At 33.7% G+C, this 20213-nt stretch overlaps 2 protein-coding genes and 1 non-coding gene across 9 annotated transcripts; all 3 read left to right on the top strand.

The window, feature by feature from the left end:
• Nucleotides 1-6146: 6146 nt before the first annotated feature.
• LOC109242268 (pentatricopeptide repeat-containing protein At5g64320, mitochondrial-like) lies at nucleotides 6147-7531 on the top strand. Its single transcript, XM_019409126.1, has 2 exons — nucleotides 6147-6747; nucleotides 6987-7531. Exons 1-2 carry the CDS (start codon nucleotides 6147-6149, stop codon nucleotides 7529-7531), a joined length of 1146 nt encoding a protein of 381 aa, XP_019264671.1.
• A 3012-nt stretch (nucleotides 7532-10543) lies between these two features.
• On the top strand, nucleotides 10544-16529 carry LOC109242271 (pentatricopeptide repeat-containing protein At1g62720-like). Of its 7 annotated transcripts, none has more exons than XM_019409135.1 (7): nucleotides 10544-13469; nucleotides 13976-14220; nucleotides 15055-15098; nucleotides 15279-15367; nucleotides 15489-15630; nucleotides 15769-15803; nucleotides 15901-16529. In XM_019409135.1, exon 1 carries the CDS (start codon nucleotides 10827-10829, stop codon nucleotides 13356-13358), a length of 2532 nt encoding a protein of 843 aa, XP_019264680.1. In that variant the 5' UTR covers nucleotides 10544-10826; the 3' UTR covers nucleotides 13359-13469; nucleotides 13976-14220; nucleotides 15055-15098; nucleotides 15279-15367; nucleotides 15489-15630; nucleotides 15769-15803; nucleotides 15901-16529. The 7 variants fall into 7 exon arrangements, with proteins under 7 accessions (XP_019264680.1, XP_019264681.1, XP_019264677.1 ...); XM_019409136.1 differs by having other exon boundaries at nucleotides 15764-15803; XM_019409132.1 differs by having other exon boundaries at nucleotides 15752-15803.
• A 282-nt stretch (nucleotides 16530-16811) lies between these two features.
• Nucleotides 16812-16883, top strand: TRNAW-CCA. Its single transcript has one exon. It is a non-coding gene; the product is annotated as a tRNA-Trp (tRNA).
• The last annotated feature ends 3330 nt before the right edge of the window (nucleotides 16884-20213 follow it).

The raw sequence follows: 20213 nt of genomic DNA, 5'->3' as shown, positions 1-20213 counted from the left end.
TTTTTCGGTTGAGAATCTTTTTTATAACTAAAAATAAAAAAATTGTGTGTTATAATTGAGTTTGTTGAGTTATATTAGGAGTCTATTATGTTAATTGATTCATTTTCCGTTTTAAAAATATTGTAATCCCCTATTTCACGCCGTGAATACAGTCGAATATAGTCAAATACAATAATCTGTGCAGCTGTAATCCCATGTTTCACTCAATGAATACAGTCGAATACACTCAAATACAACAACTGATTAGCTGGACTTCCCTGATTCACGCCTATTTTTGCTATTGTGTTCATGAATACAATAGCTTAAATACATCAAATACATCTTATAACCACAAAAAGGTATCTATAATTCGTAATATAGCAAATGGTATCTATAGATGGCTAATTACTACTAAAAGATAGTGCTTTATAAAAATTTCCCTATTGGCTATGCTTACGTGTGTCATCTTGAATCCACCTAAGACCTCAGCCCCATTAATGGATTTGCCATTCTGTGAAAGTCGCTTAAACCATTAGACAACCCAAAGAGCAAAAATATAAAATAATAAAAATGGAAAGGGAAAAAAGTGGAAGAGACCGTCTAGAAAATGAACGCATATACTCTCCTTGATATATAACACAATTGGCCGCTCGGCCAAAAATATTTGTACTCTCTAGACGGTATGCATAAATCTATCTATCTCTTTTATATTTATATTTATATCTACACTATATTAAAAGCATGAAATCCCTTAACGAAATATCATTCACCGTTTTTACTCTTTAGAAATAAGTTTCACATTGAACAAATGTGTAACTTAAATTATTTTTTAATATTTTAGACCTAAAATTAAGTAAAATTTTAATTTATTGCCTAATATTTAAGAGTTCAGAATTAGCTAAATAAGGATACTGTTATAAAATAATAAATGAAGAACAAGAGTGTTGTAGAAAAAAGTAGGGAGAGAGTAATTCTTATTAATTTTCGGGATGAATTACAATGGAATAGAACCCTCTATTTATAGGGAGATGGTGACTTAGCCACCAAGTAATAAACCCTACAATCTCTCTAAATATAGACATTCACCATAAATAAAATTCTATTTATAACACTCCCCCTTGAATGTCTATTCGACAGATAATGTGCCTCGTTAAAACCTTAACTAAAAGAAAACCCAATGGGAAAAAAATTCTAGAAAAGGAAAAAGAGCACACATGTTTAGAAATGCGCCTATTGGTTGCCTCGTTAAAAACCTTACAAGGAAAACCCAGTGGGACAAAACCTTGTAAGGGAAAAAGAGTGCAACGCGCATCAACTCCCCCTGATGAGAGCATCAATTCACATCCTTAAGCATTTGCATTCCAATCTTGTGCACCATCTTCAAAAGATCTTTGGTAGAGATTTGATAAAGAAATAAGCCATATTAACTTGAATGAATATATTGCACCTTGAAATCATCATTCTTGATAGAGATGAATTATCTTCATATGATCTTGTTGGAATCGTCAGTTCAATATCTTCACATAGAGTTGAAAACTCTTGCTATCATATTATCATGCTTATAGTTATAGCAAGATACATTTGTGCACAAATTGCACTGAGGAAGTGGTACTTCGAGATCAAGAATTGTATATGCTTCAAGCAATTTAAATCTTTCAAGGGTCTCATAAGTTAAGCCATAGAAGTCATATAATAGACTTTAATTAGATGCATATCAAGGTTTCATGCCATGCTAGACAAATAAGATATCGAAAACTGATTGCACATATCATTGGCTTTATACTTTCAAGTATTTGAACTACTTGTTCAAAACTACATGTCTTTCATAGGAAACCAAATTCTACTTGAATTGTTTCTCCAGATTTGAGATCCTCATATATATTTAGCGCTATCATAGATGTCGTCGACAAATATTTTATATCAGTTTCAATATTTTTTTCATAAAGACATAACATAGAGATCTCTTCATTTATATTTTCAGGTACCTGAATCTCTCTTGAGATTTTATGAAGTGTTATGTCATGTGATCTTCTAGATCACTTGCCTCCTTTATTATGATCATTTGGATCATTTGCTCATCTTCTTTATCAAGAAGTTTATTTGAAACCGATTTGTCTATACGCTTTAAGCGTACCATAGACTTTGTCCTTCTAGGACATATTCTAATAGGAGCATTTGCAATGAGAATATAGTTACTTTCTTTGGGTCAGCAAATGCGTCTTTCATGCTTTGCAATATATTGCAGATGAATTATCCTTTTATGAACTTCAAGTTAATATTATTTTATTCGAGGATCTAGATGTATAAATGATAGTTCATTCCATGTAACTTTTTCTCAACTGTTTATCATGTCTCCCTCTCATGTTAGAAAATTGTTTCCTCAACTTTGAGAATCCACCTTTGTGCGTTATGGTGTTAATCAAATATACACCGCACATCAATAATAATAAGATGGAATTATTTGGTTCCTGATCATGAACCACTTGTGAGGGGAGAATGTAATATACTTTGGTATATAACGTATATCAAACTGATATAGATAACATTATTCTCATAAGCAATCGTTTAGCTATTAAGTGGAGGCACTCAATAAATCATTTTTCTAAACCAACTGTGATGTAAACCAACTTATCAAGATGAACTATCTTGAATAAAAAAATCTGGAAATTATGCTCTAAATCAAATTATTGAGCAAGTTACCTCGCAAACACCATGTTGCGGGTTATTAATAATCGCACATGTAACCATCTCATAGATGCATCTTATGTGGTATACATGGCAGGTGAATGGGCCCATATTCACCTTTGATATTTCCAGCATTCATGGGATTCGATCCCAATTTTAGTTGGTCTATTAATTAATGAGAACAAGCAATGTAAGAGAATTCGTAAAGAACATTCTAGTTCTTTAATATTTACCCATGTGAATTCTCATTTATTTTTGCACATCATACTTGAATTAACATGGCTAAACCAATTATGCCAACTGGATAAATTATCAATATTGATAAACTTCAGGTTTACACCATGATGTGTGCAATTATGAATAAACTCCAAGTTTATTATGATATGGATTTTTATATCAATAAAATATCCACTTCATTGTGGTATTCTTTTGTTTATGTAGTACAAATTGGAGAATAAAGCGGGTAGCTTTTCACATACATATTACCCCGCTACAAGTTGTAGTAATGGAAGATATTAAATCTTTCCTTTATTTATAGTCTCAATATAATCAACCGCTTTCGCGTATACTTTGGAAACTGAATAAGTTTCTTTGAGACTTACTACAACACAATACCTTATTGGTAATTAATTGTGTTTCTCCAAAATAGTATAATTGGCTCTTGCAGAGTTCTCAATTAATTTTGTAGTACCACATATTCATCAACACCCATATGGTGAATATCTCTTTTAAAGAGAAAGTTATACCATTATGGTTATGGTCAAAATTATATGCAAGATCTGTTTCTTGCATTACCGTTGTCTTTTAATAATCACAGTGCCAAAATATTTTGGCGTACAATAGGTACGTGACCAATGACCATTCATGCCATAATAATGACATTATTTCTTATATCATCTCAAACCTCCTTTTAGAGGTGAGTGCGGTATATTCACTACCACTAGCACGTTCATATTCTTTGAAGAATGAATATGTATTCATAAATCAGATGTTGTCACATTCACATCATGAATTGACCATAATCATCTATATGTGTTTTATAAAATCTCATGTTAAATCGATGACAAATATTTTCACAAAGTGGGGGATTATTTTGAGAATCCTTATTATTCTCATTATCACAATGATGACGATTATAATTTCGTCTATTGCCACGTCCACATCCATTGATACATTCATAGTGATAATTTTGTCTTCTTTCAGACTTATCACATACTGCTATCACATTTTCTTAGAGGAATGAGAATGGAGCAAATTCAATGGGACGGGTTTCCACTTTTTGTGCCCATAATCATACATGAATTTGATCATGGCAAGACATAGAATTTTTACCAGTTCAGGTGGTTATAATTTCTTACAAACTCCATTAGAGTTATAATCAAACTTTGTTGTCTTTGCTTGTATATAAAATCAAATTATAGAATTTCAAGAATTTAAAAGAGAAAAATAAAGTAAAATACTTACCTGAAATCCAGAATTTAATCATAAAGGAAGTTCATGGAATAATTGACAATCATTATGCTCAATCCCAAAACTTCTACTCAATTTGTTAAAGTCTCGTGCTGATAACGTGTTATAAAATAATAAATGAAGAACAAGAGTATTGTAGAAAAAAGTAGGGAGAGAGTAATTCTTATTAATTTTTGGGATGAACTACAATGGAATAAAACCCTCTATTTATAGGGAGATGGTGACTTAGCCACCAAGTAATAAACCCTACAATCTCTCTAAATATAGACATTCACCATAAATAAAATTCTATTTATAACAGATACAAAATATTTTAAAAAAATAAAAGAGAATACGAAGAAGTAAAAGGTAAGCTTTTTTTTTTTTTTCACATAAGGAAACTCCACGACAAAGTATTGTGTAATTTTTGTGTTCTTTATCCTTGTAGTTTATCGTGCATAATCTATTTTGCTTCTTTAATTTCCGTTTCATATGAAACTATTTGCTTGGTTGTTAAATTATATTTTATTAAACTGTTTCATAGTTATAACCGTTTCATGTGTTAACTTTTTAAATATTTACTAATTTAAAACATTAAAATTAACCATAATTTTGAACCATATCGAAAAATATTTAAAAATTTAAATTAAATTAAGATTTTAACTACCTTAAGTAGAGATTGCATTTATTTTGATATAAATTGTTATTTTCCAATAATTTATTCTTCTTGTATATAAGTATATTCATTAATTGTTGTAGTACACACATGCATGAACATACAATAGAACTAGTTATATATTAATTATATATAATATATATTATATATTTGTCGGCTATTTTTCTGGATGACGATTTAGGGTTATTTTGGAACTTCCAAAAATTTTCCCGATGTCGTTACTTTAGGCTAAATGGACTACCAACTAAAAGACATTGGCGCTTTTTCATAGTCAAAGCCTACTGTAACTCATTCCATACACAGGCCCACAATCAACGGGCCCAATCCGTAGATGAACTGAGGGCGCCACCCCTGAGTTACAACAAACAAAACTCCACAAAAATCACAGTGCAGGAAAAATTGAGAAGTAGTTGTTCTGACAGCTTAGCTAGTTTGCCGCTATAATTTGAAGGGCGTTCAACTCAGTAGCCTCTGTGAGTTTCTTTAGAGAACTGAAAGCTCCAATTTTCAAGCTAAATACTTCTCTACTGTTCTTGATATTTGTTCTTTATTCAATTCATTGCACTTTATTCTATCAGAAAATGGTATACGTTGTACTGTAGTCTGTTATGGAGAAACCCTTCAAATTTGTTAGCTATAGAGTTGGGATAACTTTTCCTCTGTATGATTATTTGGGTGCTCAGCCTTTAGTTTTTACTTTATGGGTTTTGGGTTATTACCAAAAAAAATCTTCTTTCAACCTGATAAATGAATTGGGTTTATTTGAAAGGCAGATTTTTTATAGAAAAGAAAGAAGCTTTTGCAGAAAGTATATTGGTGCTTCTTCAGTAGTATTAATGGAAGATTCTGATTCTTGTTCAAATGGTGAAAGTGAAAGCAATATGGAAAATGAAGCAGTAGTTGTTCCACTAAGAAAAATGTATAGTTGCAGAGGGCGAAAACTGTCCTCAATTGTTACAAGAATATGCAAGTCTTTGAGTTGGTAAGTTGCACATTCCTTTTAGAAAAGCTATGAGGAAATATGGCTTTTTTCGTTCGATAAATCCCTTTAATATGATTATTCATATTTTCGACGTTCGCGAGGATGCATATGGAAGTCCATGCCTTGCTTAAAGACATTGTTTTCTACTATCAGAAGGCTGGTTTTGACTTGTATAAGATATTCCATCTTTTTACTCTGCACACCCCATATAGTGCGACAACTTCAATTTTCGTAGCTGATGTACTTATCAAGGTGTTTTCTGCGAATAAAATACTTGATTGTGCAATTGATGTTGTTAAATAGGCAAGGAAATTTGGGCTTCAACCAAGTATTTATTCATGTAACTTTCTACTGAAATGTTTGGCAGAAGCAAGTATGAAGGAGCATCTTCTAAATCTATTTGAAGAAATGAAAAGCTTTGGGCCATTGCCTAATGTAAGGACATACACAATCCTGATTAACTTTTACTGCAAAATCTATCAAGGGATAGAAGAAGCCAAAAAGATTTTTGAAGAAATGCAGAAAAGACAGATTAGTCCTTCTACTGTTACATATAGTACATACATTGATGGACTTTTTAGAGTTGGAGAGGCTGATTTTGCTCTGGACTTCATTCGGGATCTTAGAGATAACAACAAGCCACTGAATTATTACCGCTACAATGCTATTATTTTCCGATTTTGTGCTACAGGTGAAGTAAATAAAGCTTTAAGAATTTTTGACGAAATGAAGAGTTTTGGAATTATACCAGATATCCATAGCTATAATATTCTGATTGATGGATTCTGCAAAAGCCAGAACGTCGAGAAAGCTATAAAGTTAATTGAGGAGATGAAAGCTAATAACATAAAGCCTACCGTAGTCACTTATAACTCACTTCTTATTGGATTCTGCAAAATTGGAGCGATGGAAATAGCTATTAAAATGTTTTATGAGCTTGAGAATTCTAGATACAAATATGATCAGACTGCTTACAGTATCTCAATAAATAGATTTTGTGCTCAAGGAAATCTCACTTCATCCTATAAAAGCTACTGGTGGAGATGATCAACAATAATTTGGCTTCGGATGATTCACATTATAAGCGATTAATTCGTGGTTTCTGCCAGATGGACTCCTCTAATAAAATGGAGTATTTAAGTATGATGGTACAAGAAGGTAACTTGCCTGATGCCATTACCTGCAATTTCATTGTCAATTGGTACTGTTCTGAAGGGAGTATGACGGAAGCTTTGCAACTGATTGATAAAATGGTAAACCAATGCATCACATCAAATAGGTATCGCTATAATGCAGTCATTAACAGGTTGTGCAAAGATGAAAAACCAGAAAAGGCTTTGGAAGTAATTCCAATAATGCTTAAGAGGAACGCGTTGCATGTTGCAAGTTGTAACACTCTTATTGATGGTTTTGCTAAACAGACCAATTTAAAAAAGGCTTATATGTTGCATGAGAAAATGCAAAAACTTGGGATTAGTCATGACATCATCACGTGGACAATTCTTGTGAACATATTATGCATGACAGGACAAGTGGGAAAAGCCAATGAACTTCTTAGGGATATGCTTATGATGGGATTGAATCCTGATACCATCTCTTACACCTCCATGATAGCTGGCTTTTGTAAAAATGGATATGTGAATGAGGCCTTCGGATTGTTCAAGAAAATGCCACATATGCCTTCTGTTGTTACTTATAATTGCCTCATTGATGGATGTTGCAAGGTACATAGAGTGGATAAGGCTTTAATGTTGTATTAGAGAATGCAAAAAGATGGGGTTACTCCAGACATTATCACGTGTACAATTCTTATTAAAGGATTATGCAAGAGGAGCAAAGTGGAAAAAGCCTATAAACTTTTCAGGAAAATGAGACCGGATCCTGATAAGGTCGCTTACACCTCCATGATCGACGGCTTATGTAAAATGAGATATGTGAGTGAGGCTTTCGAATTGTTCAAGGAAATGCCGGCGAAGATGCCTTCTGTTGTTACCTATACTTGCCTGATTGATAGATTTTGCAAGGAAGGCCGAATGGACAAGGTAAAAATTCTGCTAGATGAAATGCGAAGACAGAATGTCTCTCTTGATGTCAAAACTTGTAACATATAAAGGGAAATAATTGATTCCTAATATAAAGGGATACTCATTTAATTCCTAAAGTGTATATAATTGGTAACTTTGTATATAGAAGGTAATTAAATTAAAACTTGAGTAGGGAGGGTAATAAAGTTTCCAATAGTATATAGGTATGTGAAAATCCCAACCAAAAATTTCCCTATGCCGTTACTATTGGCAAAATGGACTACCAACTAAAAGACTTTGGGGCTTTTTCATAATCAAAGACTACCGTAACTCATTCCATACACAGGCCCACAATCAACCGGCCCAATTCGTAGATGAACTGAGGGCGCCACCTCTGAGTTACAGCAAACAGAAACTCCACAAAAATCACAGTGTAGGAAAAATTGAGAAGTAGTTGTTCTGACAGCTTAGCTAGTTTGCCGCTATAATTTGAAGCGTTCAACTTAGTAGCCTCTATGAGTTTCTTTAGAGAACTGAAAAGGTCCAATTTTCAAGCTAAATACTTCTCTACTGTTCTTGATATTTGTTCTTTATTCAATTCATTGCACTTTATTCTATCAGAAAATGGTACACGTTGTACTGTAGACACGGGCGTCTCCATAAAATCAGTGGCCTAATAATAAGAGACTTTATACTTTTTTATTTGTATATATACACACACATATGCAGAAAAAAGTTAGTGTTGCCAATTTTTTTCTACTTGTTATTTATAATATAACATTCTTAAATGATAAAACCTTTAACTTCACATAGTAGTATTTTTATCTATATTAGTAAGAGATAACTTAAATAAATAAGATGTTAGACATGTATTTTTAATATGTTACCTTTGATATTGTTGTAAAAAAAGTATTTACTAATATGAAGATTTAAGTAATTTAATTCAAACTTCTAAAGTATTTTTAGTGTTAAAGAGTAGATAATCTTCTTTCTTTCTTTCTTTCTTTCTTTGTTTTGTCCAATTTTTTTTGTACTTTTTTTTTTTGGCAAACTTTAATATTGTCTAAGTTGAAATAAAATCATAAAATCTATTATTAAGAAATTTTGGAAATCTAAGTCAATGCGTTACTAATCTCCTACTTGAGCATTCTCAATCAAATTTTATAGAGTCTCAATTAAGATAACACGACAATCAGTGAATGTGTTATTTAGTTACCAAATATGAATGAAGCTGATTGAGTAACACGTTCATAGGACAATGATCTATAAATACTTGTTGATAATTAATCATCACGGCTCAACGGAACTGGTGGCTTAAAACTAAAATATATTAAAAGACCCTGAAATTCTTTCATAAAATTCACTTAATATTGAAACAAAAAAAATGCGAGAGAACAACATATAATATGTAGGTTAGGTGCACGTTATATGGTATTGAACTATCCCCTATAAAGAATATAGTATTAAGTGAAAATGATAAAAGGGTTGAGCCTATAATCGATCTTGTTTTGAACCTTATGACATGTGTCTCGTGGATTTCTTAGTTTAAAAAAGTGAGACACAAAAGAACTTGCTTTCTGATGTGTGGATCAATCAAATGTGACAAAAAAGAATAATTTAGAGAATCTGAGTTGAAATTAGAAAGTAAAATAGTAAAAAATATGAAAAAAGAAAGAAAGAAAAATAGAATTGCTGAGAAGATAAATATATTATTTAATTTAGCGAGAAAAATGTTTTATCCTATTAACTCATTCAATCCTACCTCTATCAAATTTTAAGAAAATTTAAAATATTTTCTTAATAATTGTATAAATATATATATAATATTATAATACTTTACCCTAGAGCCGCCATTGACTGTAGACTGCGCCATTGACTGTAGTATTGGACCCATATGGAGAGGAGGAGGTTCACCGGCCCCCGGTAACTCCGGAAAGATTATCGATATATATGTGTATATACCTTCAAAATAGGATATATATTTCTCTGGGACCCCTCAAACATAAAAGCATTTTGGGGGCACTGGTAGGAGTTGCTGCTTTCATGCTGAATGCTTGAGATCAAATCTCTGCAGCTACACAGCCGCTTTCCATATTTATTATTTTTCAGTTGGACAATTTAATAGGGAGAAATTCAAAAATAGCCAGATTTACCACTGGTCGTTGAAAAATAGCCAAGTTTCAAAAGTCATCGAAATTTAGCCACTTTAAATCTGAGCGAAAACACTGTTCAAAATCCGGAAAAATACGCCCGCAAATTTTACGGGAGTTCCAGCATAAGTATGCTTGAACTCCCGTAAATTTTACGGGAGTTTCAGGATAACTATGCTGGAACTCCCTCAAATTTTACGGGAGTTCCAGCAAGTATAATTGTCCAGTATAATATACTGGAGTTTGGAGCACTGGTGCTCCAGTCTCCCGCAAATTTTACAGGAGTTAGCAAAGTATACCGGTCCAGCATAATATGCTGGAGTCCGTACACAAATGCACCAGAATTCCCGTATATTATACTGGACCGGTCCCTGTTGCAACAAAATAGTGGCTATTTTTCATTGACTTGATAAACGCTGGCTATTTTTCATTGACCAGTGTGAAAACTGGCTATACCATGATATTTTAACAATTTAATATGATAGCCAAATGGCCCATATTTTAGTTGGAAAATATGGTCAGCCCAAAGGCTCATATTTTTAGCTACTACCCGCCCATTCCTTTTTTATTTGCTTTACCCCTTTTACTTTTAGTTAAATCCCTAAATCAAAAGCTTACTGTCCAATTCTCTCTCTCTCCACATGACAACCCACAGGCAACCACCAGTGATTAGCGCCTAAAGCCACCGGATAATTTTTTCCGGCTTGACCCTACTGCCTACAAACACTGTTAAAGATAGTGGTGCCCCCGCTACCGTTAAATCGTGGGTCCGCCTCTTAGTAGACTGTTGTGGAGAAACTCTTCAAATTTGTTAGCTATAGAGTTGGGATAACTTTTCCCCTGTATGATTATTTGGGTGCTCAACCTTTAGTTTTTACTTCATGGGTTATGAGTTATTACCAAAAAAATCTTCTTTCAACCTGATAAATGAATTGGGTTTATTTGAAAGGCAGATTTTTTATAGAAAAGAAAGAAGCTTTTGCAGAAAGTATATTGGTGCTTCTTCAGTAGTATTAATGGAAGATTCTGATTCTTGTTCAAATGGTGAAAGTGAAAGCAGTATGGAAAATGAAGCAGTAGTTGTTCCACTAAGAAAAATGTATAGTTGCAGAGGGCGAAAGCTGTCCTCAGTTGTTACAAGAATATGCAAGTCTTTGAGTTGGGAAGTTGCAAAAGACATTCCTTTTAGAAAAGCTATGAGGAAATATGGCTTTTCTCGTTCGATAAATGCCTTTAATATGATTATTCATATTTTCGCGTTCGCGAGGATGCATATGGAAGTTCATGCCTTGCTTAAAGACATTGTTTTCTACTTTCAGAAGGCTGGTTTTGACTTGTATAAGATATTCCATCTTTTTACTCTGCACACACCATATTGTGCAACAACTTCGGTTTTCGTGTCTGATGTACTTATCAAGGTGTTTTCTGCGAATAAAATGCTTGATTGTGCAATTGATGTTGTTAAACAGGCAAGGAAATTTGGGCTTCAACCAAGTATTTATTCATGTAATTTTCTACTGAAATGCTTGGCAGAAGCAAGTATGAAGGAGCATCTTCTAAATCTATTTGAAGAAATGAAAAGCTTTGGGCCATTGCCTAATGTAAGGACCTACACAATCCTGATTAACTTTTACTGCAAAATCTATCAAGGGATAGAAGAAGCCAAAAAGATTCTTGAAGAAATGCAGAAAAGACAGATTAGTCCTTCTGCTGTTACATATAGTACATACATTGATGGACTTTGTAGAGTTGGAGAGGCTGATTTTGCTCTGGACTTCATTCGGGATCTCAGAGATAACAACAAGCCACTGAATTGTTGCTGCTACAATGCTATTATTTGCAGATTTTGTGCTACAGGTGAAGTAAATAAAGCTTTAAGCATTTTTGACGAAATGAAGAGTTTTGGAATTATACCAGATATCCATAGCTATAGCATTCTGATTGATGGATTCTGCAAAAGCCAGAACGTCGAGAAAGCTATAAAGTTAATTGAGGAGATGAAAGATAATAACATAAAGCCTACCGTAGTCACTTATAGCTCACTTCTTAACGGATTCTGCAAAATTGGAGCTATGGAAATAGCTATTAAAACGTTTTATGAGCTTGAGAATTCTGGATACAAATATGATCAGACTGCTTACACTATCTTAATAAATGGATTTTGTGCTCAAGGAAATCTCACTTCAGCCTATAAGCTACTGGTGGAGATGATCCACAATAATTTGGCTTCGGATGATTCACATTATAAGCGATTAATTCGTGGTTTCTGCCAGATGGACCCCTCTAATAAAATGGAGTATTTAAGTATGATGGTACAAGAAGGTAACTTGCCTGATACCATTACCTGCAATTTCCTTGTCAATTGGTACTGTACTGAAGGGAGTGTGACAGAAGCTTTGCAACTAATTGATAGAATGGTAAACCAATGCATCACATCAAATAGGTATCGCTATAATGCAGTCATTAACAGGCTGTGCAAAGATGGAAAACCAGAAAAGGCTTTGGAAGTAATTCCGATAATGCTTAAGAGGAACGCATTGCATGTTGCAAGTTGTAACACTCTTATCGATGGTTTTGCTAAACAGTCCAATTTAAAAAAGGCTTATATGTTGCATGAGAAAATGCAAAAACTTGGGATTAGTCCTGACATTATCACGTGGACAATTCTTGTGAACATATTATGCATGACAGGACAAGTGGGAAAAGCCAATGAACTTCTTAGGGATATGATTATGATGGGATTGAATCCTGATACCATCTCTTACACCTCCATGATAGCTGGCTTTTGTAAAAATGGATATGTGAATGAGGCCTTCAAATTGTTCAAGAAAATGCCACATATGCCTTCTGTTGTTACTTATAATTGCCTCATTGATGGATGTTGCAAGGTAAATAGAGTGGATATGGCTTTAATGTTGTATCGGAGAATGCAAAAAGATGGGATTACTCCAGACATTATCACGTGCACAATTCTTATTAAAGGATTATGCAAGAGGAGCAAAGTGGAAAAAGCCTATAAACTTTTTAGGGAAATGAGACCGGATCCTGATAAGGTCGCTTACACCTCCATGATCGACGGCTTATGTAAAATGAGATATGTGAGTGAGGCTTTCGAATTGTTCAAGGAAATGCCTGCGAAGATGCCTTCTGTTGTTACCTATACTTGCCTGATTGATGGATTTTGCAAGGAAGGCCGAATGGACAAGGCAGAAATGTTGCTAGATGAAATGCGAAGACAGAATGTCTCTCCTGATGTCAAAACTTATAACATAATGATTTATGGATACAAAAGACGTGGACAATTGGATCTAGCTTATGGTATGTTTTGTGAGATGATAGACGAAGGTATCTTGCCCGATGATGTTATCTTCGAAACCCTTAGGGCTGAAACAGATACCATGATGCCAAAATAAGACGGAATTTGCTAAGCTCAGTCCATAACATGAGGTGGCTTTTGCATGATATTAGTGAAAGTTTTACCTGGTTCTCGCATCTCATCAGTTTTTCTTTGGAAGTGCTAACTGGTAGGCACTCCTCACCAACTCACTATTCTGTTTTGCATTTTGCATTTCTGTATATTTATCTCCTAATTGTTAAATATGGAATTGCTTTCCTGACCGAGGAAAGGATTTTGCTCCTCTCATTTTAGTTCTGCAGTTTATGCTTTCCCTTTTGGTTTGGGTTTGGGGTTTGGGGTTTGTGGGGGATGTTTTGGTAAGTATCAAGAATTTAACTAATTGGCTACGTGTACTTTTTGGGACCATAATGTAAAGGGATCTCATAGTGTTTCAGATATTCTGGTAAGGAAATGCACAAAAATTGATGGTGCAACATGTGTAGTTTGTTAAAACGAAGTGCTTTTGTTTATCGTGAATGTTTGCTAGATTATTCTCATGTAGAGAACATAAGATATCTTCCATTCTCTTTGTCAGTTCAAACTACACCTTGAGAGTTTCAGTCAACTATCAAGAGCTGTGGGCTGCTAGGATATATCTTAAATAACCTTGTTAAGTTTCTTCTGTTGTTTCAGGGATTTCTTGATACTATAGGGAGAGTTGATTATCAGCTTTCTCATTGAATTCAACTCTAAGTTGGTTGCAGACATAAATCCTGGTGTGAAAGCTTTAATGCTGTAAGTTGCTGAAAAAGTTAGAAAATCATTATGCTACAACTTTACAGCACATTTACGGAATACCAGATGGGAAAGAGCTGGGTCCAAGCTTTGCTAAACTGAGTTTGGTTTTGGAAGCCCAATCAGCTGTCCTATTGGACATGGTAAGTTCTTGAATGAATAGTTTGCTATATAAAATTAGTCTGTTTTATGTACTGTCCTGAAATATTTGGTCATTGGCTCTCGAAAGTTATAAATGTGTAAGCAAAGAGAGGTCATTTTTCATTCAAAGAACACTGGTTTAGGATATCGGTTAACTTGATTTCAATTTACATTTCCGAGTAAAAAGGAAAGAGAAGGTCACCTACTGTGAGTATATTGGTTTATCTTGCTAAGATGCATAATTCAGAGCTACATGTATTACTTTGATGAACTCATTAGCACATTTATTTGTAGGGGTTTAGATAGCCATATATTCCTGGATATGGTTATAAGTTGGAAGTTTTTAAGAATTATTAATATTATATCTTTCGATAAGGGAAATTTCTGTATTATTAGATCATTCTATTTTGAAAAAATAACCCTTCTGTGTTATAGTTTATAACTTTAAAAACATAAGAAAGAGAAAACTAAAGAAAACCAGCATGTTCCAGTTATAAAATTTGGAAAACATTTACAAAACAAGACCTCTTTGAAACTTAAACATCTATAGCTTATGTCTTATAAATGAGCAGAAAGACTCTTTCTGATTGCTTCGTTGCCCCACTTGTAGCTTTAAATTGAATGCCTGTACGCAATAGTACTTGTTGCTTTTAGTCCAGCTAGTCAATTGAATTAATGTGTTAGGAAGCAAGAACTTGTATTTTTAAATTTATTCAGTCATTTACTCTTCTTAAGTCTTTCTATTAGCATCAAGGTGAACTTAGATAAAGCTATAGAATTATACTCTATATTTGAGCCATCTTTATGATCCTCATCAGTAGTTAACATTTGTGCAGACGGCAGGTATGGCGGAGTGTCATCCAACATATAGACTCAGTTTGTAAGCAATTCTTTTTCCCAGACAGTGGCAATATTAGACTCAGTTTTCAGTTCCTTGGTCATGATTTAATAGTTGCTGCATTCGCAAGCAATTCTTTTTCCTGGACACTTTCCACAATTTTTGACCTTGTTTAAGCCTGTTTAGTGTTTGATTCTAAGTATGCACTTGGCATATTTGTAGCGAAAGTTCAAATTAGCTTGGATCATCTCTGCAACCCGAAGCTTGATATTGAAACTTGAAAGTTGAGACCTATCTATTTCTCAAGATCTGTAAGTTAATGAAAGTGGTGATGAAATCTAGTGAATTATGAATGGACTTTGGTTCATTATTTGTTTTGCATAGTGCAGTTGCTGCCTCAATTTTACTTAACCAATGCTTTCGTGATGGTAGGTTTGATGATTTAGAAGGTCATAGCTTATACCGACTTGGAAATCCTGTTGACCTGACTTGTTACTGCTGAGGATTGATATGAAGGGTTGTAAATGGAGATCATCTCAATCAACAGAGTTTCAGCCGGAGTTATCTTCCACTGGTGAGTATATATGGTTGAGCTACTGTAATGTATTTGTTAAGCTGGACTGAAAATGCTGTAATGGAACTTTGATTTAAAGAATTGTTTCTGGACTTGGTGCTGACATTATACTCAATATTAGCGACATTTCTAGTGCAGAACTCCAAGATGAATTCTTCGGACTCGTACTACAGGTGGCATCAATCATAACTTATGAACACCTAAAAAACACTTTTTAATTGGGGAATCAATTAAATCTCTGATTGGTTCTACAATGTGTTGTTGCTGCAGGGGAAGAAAAACTTTGGTTTTGTCATGTTTGTGGCCATATGTGGCATTACGCAACTAATGTCATCCGTTCAGTCTCAATCAGTTGACACCCTAAAGCAAAGAGGGAATTACTTAGATTAGCAGTTTTTCAGTTCAGCTGCATCTAGATGGGGGAAAACAATCAAGAAACCTTTCAGGTTAACGGAGATGCTCGAAATCTGGAAGCTTAGAAACAGGTGGTTAGATCTGTTTTTGTTCGAATGAGTATATCAACGAGGCTGTCGTGCAGATTGCAGTAGTGAAGCAAATGGGGGCATCAAGATTTGGGATTTGAGAAACACCTAAGGTTACACTCTGAAGTTCCCTTTAGTGATGGAAGTTACTTTGGTTCATCACTATTTTCTTGAAGAAATTTAAGAGGGTGAGAGAGAACCGAGTTGTCTCCTGCATGCCTTTTAACTTGAAAATTACGTTGATGCATCAATTTTTCCAATGCAAATATTAATAGAACAAAACTAGGTATTGGTTCTATAACCAGGATACGAGTTGTATAACTTGTGTTCACAATCCTACTTTCATTTTCAGATATCTTTTCTATTCAATCGGATTCTCGGTTATTATAAAAACTGTTCTTAGTTTCTGCCCAGAAATGACTATTCTTCGTCCAAAGATAATAAAAATGTCAGTAACTTTCCGCAAATTTATTTCGAGTTCATTCTTAGTCCCCTTGAACACCATTGTTGCGGGTATTATTTAGTAATTTCAACCAAACAACGCATTATACATGCCGATTAATTTTTTTCTTATGCAACGCTGCTTTGTTTTACGGAGATTAAGTGTTTGTTGTGGGATCAATTTGAATACTTGACGACATTGATATTAATCACCAACTACCTTTATATTATAAATAATGAGAAGTGTAAAACATCATGGGATCCGTGGCGCAATGGTAGCGCGTCTGACTCCAGATCAGAAGGTTGCGTGTTCGATTCACGTCGGGTTCAATTCCCCCGATTCTCAAGGTCCCAAAGTTTTGCTTTTTTTGGCTATTTTTTTTCCCTACATGATTTACAGGGAACATCAAAGTAAACCACAAGATAGACATGAACAACTATATACAATATGTTATATTCAAAAAGTATAGAGGTGTAAGAATGATTAGCACTTTAGCAGAAACCTTTATGGAAAACAGCTGTATGTAATCTTTATTTGAATTATGCTTTAGGAATTTCAATTGAGTTGGTAATACTGGGATTTAAAAGGGGCAAAGTAAAAAATATTGCTACAGTCGAAAGATTACTACTTAAACCACCTTTATTCATTTATTTTTGACTTTGCAAGTGAGATTTAAAAGGGCAACCATATAAAATATTGCTGTAGAGGAAAATTTTACTATTTATAATACCTTTATTCACTTTATTGCACTAAAATATTTTTTTTTAACGAAAAAATACTTAATTTTACCCAAGTACCATGAAAGTCAATTAGACATAGTAATTTATTGAGAATAATTAATATGCTTTAGTGACACCAAGAACTCTTGTTGTGAAGTGGCATCAAGAGAAGGTGGAACTGGAAGTTTATGCAAAATGGGAGGAAATGTTTGTTCAAAGAGGAATGCCCATGTCTATTTTGATGGCTTGCATCCAACTGAAGCTATGAACGTTGTGCTTGATAACAAAAATTTTGGACGTCTAGGCAAACATATTTATGTCTAATGATTTGGGACGTAACTTGCAGTCAACTTGATAGTTTATGGGATTTTACAATTCACGCCAAATATCACATTTTGGTATATATGTTCTTCATCGGCGTGTGAGTCGAGATATGGTAATAGGGCTTTGCTTCCAATTTCAAAGTTGAAGTCTACCCTACAATTGTTAAACTACTCTCTCAAGTTTAAGACATTGTCCTTTGTCATGTCAAAGATTTTAATATAAACAACACATAATCACAGATTTTAATCGAACATAAAATCGATATTTATCTTTTGAAGCGTGACCGTGATCGCGAGAAGCCTCCAAGCAAGAACAAAACCGTCCACGAGATCATCCTCCAGTTCCACAGTCTTCTGCTGTGTGACCCGAATAATGCCTGGAATTAGCGAAATTCGTGTGGGCGAATTTCTCCTTGGAAAAGCATGTAGTAAAACCCTTGCCTCCTTATGGAATAAGACCTCTTTATATAGCCACAAGTTTTAGGGTTTAAAACCCTTTTCCCAAACCTGTCGGGTCTTCCTTTTCCACCAAGAAATAGAATTCCATTTAATTCCTAATTTTTCGGGCACAACAGGGACCACAATATTTAATTAACGAGGCTTCCTATTATGGACTTGATTCGAAATATTCGAATTAATACTACCATAATAAGTTATGAATTATTCCACTAAAAACTCGTAACTGCACTACTCAGTTCAATTTCGAAATTCTTCCATTAAATCTTATTTAACTCCCCATATTAAGTTTCAGATACTAATCAAATAAATTAAATTACTGACAATTTAATTCATTGATTATTTCCTTTAGACTTTCGCTTAATTTATTTCATGTGACGGATACAAAATTCACCTGCAGGGTTTACACATGAAAACTTATAAGCTTTCGTAAAGGTGTATCATCAATCTCTAGACCGAGACATGGATTCCATCAACTAACTATTACTTTGCCAATGTCTATTATTATTGTCCAATTTACCAGGCATATTGACCCACGAAAGAATCTCGCCTTTTCATAAATCAAAACAATAATAATATACACAACTAATAACAATTATATCAAGATTAAGAGTATAAGTACATTTAATGGCTAGAGAGTTTATTTTATTAAGTCAGTATAAAATATTTATCTCTACTTGGTCCGTTCAATACATACAAAATGTACAAGCACAAGAAGGTGGAATTAAACCATTCCCATAATCAAGATAAATTATCTTTAATCTTGTGCTACAATCATTCCTGATGGTTTGTCCAATTCCATCATTAGATTGTGAACATGATCTTTATACTTATAAGAACCGATGATTTAATCTTCCGTGTATAAGCTAAACTCTATACACTAAATCATCTACTATATAAGTAAAGGACACAGACGAATATATGATCTATTTCAAATTTTATTAAAATTGAATAAGCAATTGCTCCATAATAAATACTATATCCAAACCAAAATTCATGGTTAATAGTATATATCCCAACAATCTCCCACTTAGACTTTTAACCATGACAGTTATTAGAATATACTATGTCTAAATGCATGGTTAATAGTATATACCCTAACAATCTCCCACTTAGACTCATAACCATGCATATAACTTTCACAGCTATCCTTTTGCACGACTATTAAAAGTCTATGCCAATAAGTTTTTGCTAAAAGGAACTTGCCAAGTTATTTTCAAATGCAATCTTTGTCTAGGTGCTTTATTGTAATTAACTAGTTTGGTATTAAGCTCTTCAAGGATCTTATAATGAAACTCTCCCAAGAGTACGTACCAAACTATGATTTTTCTTACTATTCTCCCACTACGACGAAGTACTACTAATATTATCTTCAATACCTTGCGGTATTGAAATATTAATGACTTCTTCCTGTAGTGTTCTCTGCTCAACATCACTCCCACTACTTGGAGGTAGTAAATTTCTTTTTGTCATTAACGTTTCTCCCACTACTTAAATGCAATGGAACGTCAATTCCGACAAATAGAGTTGTATGTTCTTGAGCGTTTGAATTTTTCAGATTATTCATTTGTTATTTCTTTGCTCAAATCCTGTAAAACTAGTTTACTTCTAGGAACATAGTTTATTAAATAATCCTATTATAGAGAACCGGTATTTGTGCTAATAATTACCTTCTTTTCTTTAGAAAAACCAAATAAACCTCCTTTCGTTCCCCTGGATATCCAATAAATGCGTAAACATTCATCCTTGATTTTATCTTATCTATTTTCCCTTTCAGTATATATATTGGACAATTCCATATCCAAACTCTCCGCAGACCAGAGTTACGTTAAGTCCACAATTCTATGGGTCCAAGATACTAATTTAGAAAGAACTAAAATCAGAATGTAATTGCAGTTTCTATGGCATATCCATAACGAAAAGAGAAATAAATCTGAATAACTCACCACTAATCTAAACATCTCCATAAGAGTCCTATTTCTTCTCTCTACCACACCACTCTGTTATGGAGTATCCGGTGTACACAATTGAGATATAATCTTCTATTTTGATAAGTAACTAATGAACTATGTAGAGAAGTGCTAATCACTTACGATCAGATCATAGTGATTTAATATATTCTCATAGTGCTTCTCCGTATCAAGTCTTAAAATCCTTGAAT

This window comes from Nicotiana attenuata, unplaced genomic scaffold, assembly GCF_001879085.1.
Source record: "Nicotiana attenuata strain UT unplaced genomic scaffold, NIATTr2, whole genome shotgun sequence".
Classification (NCBI taxonomy): Eukaryota; Viridiplantae; Streptophyta; class Magnoliopsida; order Solanales; family Solanaceae; genus Nicotiana; species Nicotiana attenuata.
This window is presented reverse-complemented; position numbering and strand designations above follow the sequence as displayed.

What these genes read in the sequence shown, in the direction of transcription:
- LOC109242268 (XM_019409126.1), top strand. Translation starts at nt 6,147, where the DNA reads ATGAAGGAGCATCTTCTAAATCTATTTGAAGAAATGAAAAGCTTTGGG. An exon ending in ATATGATCAGACTGCTTACA is followed by an intron (nt 6,748 to 6,986) that starts GTATCTCAATAA and finishes ACTGTTCTGAAG; the next exon opens with GGAGTATGACGGAAGCTTTG.
- LOC109242271 (XM_019409134.1), top strand. Translation starts at nt 10,827, where the DNA reads ATGGGTTATGAGTTATTACCAAAAAAATCTTCTTTCAACCTGATAAAT.